This window comes from Frankliniella occidentalis, unplaced genomic scaffold (genome assembly GCF_000697945.3).
Source record: "Frankliniella occidentalis isolate FOCC.00 unplaced genomic scaffold, Focc_3.1 Scaffold252, whole genome shotgun sequence".
Taxonomy (NCBI): Eukaryota; Metazoa; Arthropoda; class Insecta; order Thysanoptera; family Thripidae; genus Frankliniella; species Frankliniella occidentalis.
Genome location: NW_026267378.1, coordinates 1 through 5,660, shown reverse-complemented (window position 1 = coordinate 5,660; position 5,660 = coordinate 1). Strand labels below are relative to the sequence as shown.

The 5,660-nt window shown below is 59.5% G+C and overlaps 1 protein-coding gene across 1 annotated transcript in view; it reads left to right on the top strand.

The window, feature by feature from the left end:
* LOC127750752 (uncharacterized) overlaps nt 1–2,924 on the top strand; it is a 106,757-nt gene extending 103,833 nt beyond the window's left edge. The window contains exon 6 of the mRNA XM_052273181.1: nt 2,637–2,924. Coding sequence (XP_052129141.1) covers nt 2,637–2,909 — 273 coding nt within the window. The 3' untranslated portion in view covers nt 2,910–2,924. The remainder of the gene's footprint in view (nt 1–2,636) is intronic.
* Nucleotides 2,925–5,660: the final 2,736 nt, after the last annotated feature.

Here is a 5,660-nt window from a genome sequence, read left to right as displayed (position 1 = left end):
TGCGCCCTTTGTTCGTGGAATCGTCGCTCGCCGATACTACTACTACATACATGGTTTCTCGTATGTATATTGAAAAGGGCTGTTGCCACGACCATATAGGCAGGCCAGGCCTGCGCCACACTGGCGCCTGGCGGCGCCATACCGTGCCAAAAATATAAAATAAAAAATAATGCGTCTGAGAATTATATTACTATTGCGAGTTTAGTTTTTACGGTGAAAGACAACAACAAAAAAAAAACGCGTGGCGATTCAAAGGAAAAGAAAGGTCAACTGTCCAACTTATTTCCTTGTTTCTTACGTGACGACGATGAAAGGGGGGAAAATGCAAGAAATGCAAATCTGTGTGTGACGGGAAGGACTCGGGGAAAAAGATGGGGGGGGGGGGGGCAGGTCCGCTCTTCCGGGAAGCCACGTCGACGAGCACGTCGCGGTCCCTTTGTCCCCCGGGCGGCGCTCTGCTCGTCGCTCCCATTCCGTGGACGTCCAGACCAATCCGGGCTGACGTGTACGGGACGTGCACAAGCGCTATGCACCGCAGCCGCACAGGCCTATGGTTTGCCCGCCGCGCCGCGCCTTTGTTCTATTTTTTGGCGCCTGCGCTGACCGCTGCGACAGAGAGAGAGAGCGAGGACGAAAAGAGACACAGAGTGAGAGTGAGAGTGAGGGAGGGAGGGAGAGAGCGTGTGTGCGTACTTTTACCAGGGGAGCTTTCTTCCGATTTGTTTTTTGCTCGTGTTCCCGCCGGGGCCGGGCCGCTACCGTCGCGCGGGAGGTCCAGTCTTTTATCCAATTATCGCCCCGCCGCGCCGCCGCCCATGCGTGCCGCCAGTTAGGTCTCTGCGCCGCGCAGGAACACCCCCAAATGTGTGAGTCTCGCACACTTGTGGATGTGTGAATTTTAAAATATTACCTACAAGTGTGCGAATTCCACACCTGTGTGAATTTTTAAATCCACACCCCTACATGTTTGCTCTATTCAAATTTCATTTTTTACAAAGGCCCTTTTCAAAAATGTCCTTTGGTAGAGACAGTCTTGGGTACGTAGTATAAAAACGTCTGACGAGACGACGCGACACTTTTTAATGATACACGGCCGCGACCCGTCGCAAAATAAACTGTCCTCTCCCCACCCCTCATGCTCCTTCTCCCTCCCCCTCTCCCGACGTCGGCGGCGTCGGAGCTTGGAGTGTGTTGTTCTGCTCAATGGCTGCGAGACACGAACAGAATTGAACGGGACACTTCGCCAGTGTTTGCCTTATGATTCACTCTGCGAGATGGAGGTTGTACGAGTGCAGTATGGGCGAGTGGCCGCTCACGCCGCTCACAGAACACAGAGACACGCAGACACACAGACACGCACCCGCCAACCGCCGCAGGGGGCCCCGCGTCCCCCCGGGGTCCCGCCCATGGCAGCACCCTGTACTGTACTATCGTTATGTCATGAGACGTAACCCCGACCTTGCGGACCGGGCCCGCTCGCGTTGCGTTCGGTCGCAATGGTTCGCTCATGGCGCGCCCCGCCCCCCGCCTCTCGCTCCCCGCCCCTGGTGACTCAGACGATGTATTACCAACGCCTCCCCCCTCCTCCCCCCGCGGTCGGGTGGGGCGCCGTCGCCGTGGACTACCATCCCCTCCCCCAACCCCAACCCTGCCCTTTGCTTCCTCTTCCGATGCGCTATACTTTTTCTGCATCTTTCATTCTGTCTGTGGCGGAACACACGCGGAAACTTGCGGTCGTGTCTCATCACCCATGTGCAACTCTGCTGCTGGGAGTCCCCCTCTTCCCCACACCCCACCGGCCCCTCTCCCCCGGGTGCAGCTTGTTAGTGGGCCGTCGTCCCGTCGTGCTTTGTCTTGTGTGTGCGTGTGTGTGTGCGCGTGTGTGTGTGTTCCGTGTTAATTTACGTGTTGATCCTCCTGAAAATAGCCGATCACAGAACACACACACACAACGGGTCGGTTATTTGGCGGCGCCCCGTACTACTTTTACGCGCTCCTCTTTGTGGTGCGACCCCCGCCGCCGCCGCCGATCCGATCCGATCTGGGCCGCACAGTGTCTAGGGCTAGGCATTTAAAAGTACGAAAATTTTCTTTAAAAAATCGGCAAAAATTTACAAGTTTTCAAACAATTGAAAAAAATACAACTTTTCAGGAAAAATTAAGACTAAATCATCCTTGAAAAATTTACCCAAAATACTTTTTTTAGGAAACTTTTAAGTTCAAGTCGGAGCAACAAAGCTGCTGTCTCCGGCGGCGCTGCGCGGATTAAACGGTCCCAGGCGCCGCCAGATCTGGGCTCGAGGTACAAACTTAGACCGGTCCGACTGCAGGCCCGGCGGGACTGGGCGCTAGCGGGAGGGAAAGACTTTTGTTTTGCCGAACTGCTTCCTGGTGGCCCACAACATCGCGGCCGAGAGGCTGGCCTGCCGCCGGGCCCCTCTCTGTATTTACGGATCCGCGCTGGCTGTTTACAGGCAGTACAGTCCAGTCCGGCACGATTCCGCCTTTCGCGCCCGCTCTCTGCTGCAAAAGTCACTTGACGGACTATATTTTATTTTTCCCCCGGCAAATCTTACTTTCAAACTTTTGCAGCCTGTGTTTTTATAGTGCGTCGTGCGTTCGGTTCTCTTTTGCAGCGCGGCACCATCCGCACGTCGCAGGGGAGCTTCTTCATCGAGCCCGTGGAGGAGGAGCGGCCCGTCGACGAGGATGACAACGACGCCGGCGAGGAGGACGCCGGGACCGGGGCGGCGGCGGCGTCCGCGGGCCAGGCGTCCCCGCGGCCCAGCCCGCTGCACGTCATCTATCGCGTGCCCAAGCCTCCGCACGAGAACCTCGCCGAGGAGCCCACCCACCACTGCGGCATGGTCGACGGTGAGTCCACCTTCAGTCCCGTCGGGGAGACGTAAGCGGCGCGTAGTGGGACAGCGGCGGGCCGCGGCCTGGTCCGAGGAGAAATGAACTACCGTCGCTGTCAAAACTGCAGCTGCGGCTGCTCCTCCACCGGCCAAAGGGCCCGGCCCGGCCGCCAGGCCTGGCACGGCACGCCATCCTCGGGCGGGTCTCGCAGCGGGGCGTGGCGGGGCGTGGCCACTGGTCGTGTGCGATGCCAGAGAGATTGGCATTCATAGACGAAAAATATACTCCCATCCCGGCCACGACGAGTTTTACGACGCTGACCGCGGCGCCGCGCGCCATCTCGATCGCTGTAAGTTTAATCGATTGGGTCAGTCCCGGCGTCCCGGCGAGCAGCGGCAGCAGCAGCAGCAGGGTCACAAAAGTGATTGAAACTAATTACAGATAATGTGCATCCAGGGTAGTAAAATCGCGGCGTCCCGAGTATAGTGGAGAGGACCCGGAGGAGGAGTCGCGCGCCGCTCCCCGCGGACATCGCCGTAAAAGCGGGACGACAGCAAATTAGGAGGAGCTAGCTGCTATATGGGAGGCGATGGCGAGTCGTATAAGTTTGACGAACAGTCGCAGCAGCAGCGAAGCGTCAATGGGACGGCATCGGGCGGCGGGAGGCAGGTGTGTGGTGTGGCAGTGGCAGAGGGAGATAGCTTGTCATTCCCTGCCATAAAAACGGAGGAATTCCGCGACGGGGTCGGGGAGGTGAAGGAGGGAGACACAGCACAGCAGTGTGGGCAATGCCTGCTGCACGGGGATTAATGGTGGGCGGACGGAACATGAGCTCCGGGGCGTCCTCCGGGGCGTCCAGCAAGCACACCGCAGCGGGGCCCCGCCCCCGCCGGCCCGCGCCAGAGGGAGCACCGCGAACACGAAAAGTCTCCCTCGTCGTCGGCAGCAGACGCCACCAGGAATGGTAATGACGAAAAATAAACAAAACGGGAAGGGGGCATATCCCTCTCGCCTCGCGCGGGCGTCGTCGTCGCGACACTGAGAAATGTTAATGCAATTTGCGCGTGACGCGCCCGCTCCTGCGCCGCGTCCGCCACCGCAAGAGAGACGGGTCTGCGACGACGTCGTCGCCGACGGAGGACCAGCTCGAAACGCACGGGCAAACGGGATGAGCGACGTAGCTGCTCAATTTGCCATCAGACTTTGTTTTTTAGGCTTATCCAAAAGTGTTTGTTACTTAAGGCAGACATGATGAACGAACCCGCGCGCACGGTCAAAGGCATAAAACGGCACACAGTACAAATGAATGATGTGCGGGCATCTGCCGTGGCAGAGCGGAGTGCTGCGGCTAGAATTTTTATTTTCCAACCAAGTATGCATTTTTAGAAGATTTTAATTGTAAACGAATGTTCTAAGCTTTTTCTCAAAAGTGTTTTTTTCCTTTCTTTTTTTCTGGAAATATTACCATTTTTTCACTAAGTTTTTAAAAAGTTGTCAATTACTTTTGGGGAATATTATTTTGGACTTTAAAATCCCTAGGCTGTGGCAGTGTGCGGATGCGGATGGGCGCCACCGTTTCGGAATGAGAGCACCGCAAGTCAAGAGGGTGCGGAATGACCCAAGTGCCGCCGCCGCGCGGGTCGCGGGGTCCTGTCGACCTGTCGTCGCGGCCTGCACACGCTGCACAGTCATAAAACCGCCGACGCCCTGCAGCGGTCAGCCTGACGGCCTGACGGGCAATAGTCTCGGCCTGCTATTCTTCCTCTCTGCGCACGTCCTCGGCCAGGGCCGGACCAGGACTGGCCGAACCCGAGGCCGCCACGCCCCGCGGTGCGTCCAGGCCATCCAGGCCCACCCGCCGCGGGGCTCCGCGGACAGGCCCAGCCGAGGATGAGGCGTAATAGATTCGGACATTTCACGCTGTTTGGCTAATGTGACGGGCAGCGCAGCGCTGACGCCGCGCTGAGCTGAGCGCTGCCCTGGCCGACGGCGCCGCCGCCCACGATGCAGCCCGTCCGTTCCCCGTCCGTGCCCACGGGCCCCCGGCCCCCGGGCCCCGCGGGCACGGCGCACGTCCGTCCGGCCGTCACGATGCCGTGGTGCGGCGTGCGCTCGGGCGTGCTGCGCTGTCCTCGCGCGTGTAGGACTCCCGGTGCAGCGTTTTGTTCCTATGTGACGTGTGCGATCGGCAGCGGAACAATACCTGTTGTTGTTCCCTGCTGCTGTCTCCTCGTCTCCCTTGTTGTCTCTACAGCCTGGCGGCGGGGGCGGCGGGGGCAGGCCTGGCCGGGGACGGCGTGCAGCTGTTTGGCGGGCGCGGCGTGGCGCTCTGCTCCACATAATCCTCCCACATTGGTGGCGAAGCCCCCCGCTGGGCTTAAGGGCCCCTGGGCCGTCCGTCAGCTCTGCGCCGGGCCGGCCCCGAGGGTCAAAGAGGCGACGGACGGCATCTGGTAGTAGCGCAGCTCAGCAGCGGCGGCGGCGGCGAACGGGGCCACGGGGGCCATGGGGGCCAGGGTGGGCGCTGTGCTCTGAGGCCGGCGCTATACTCCTGCAAGTAGGCAGCGGTGGGTACTCCGGTCATCAAGTCGGTCAGAGTAGGCAACCGGCAACCCGCACGCGCGTGTGCATGCGGTGGGTAAACAGTCTAAGTACGGGCGTTGCGGTTGAGCCGCGAGCGCGCACTGTCTCTTTCGCACTCTCACCTTCCCAGTTATCTCTCTATGTCTCACACATTCCAGGCTCCTCGCTGCCGCGCTCGCTGTCCAGCAGCAGCAGCAGCAGCAGCAGCAGCAGCAGCA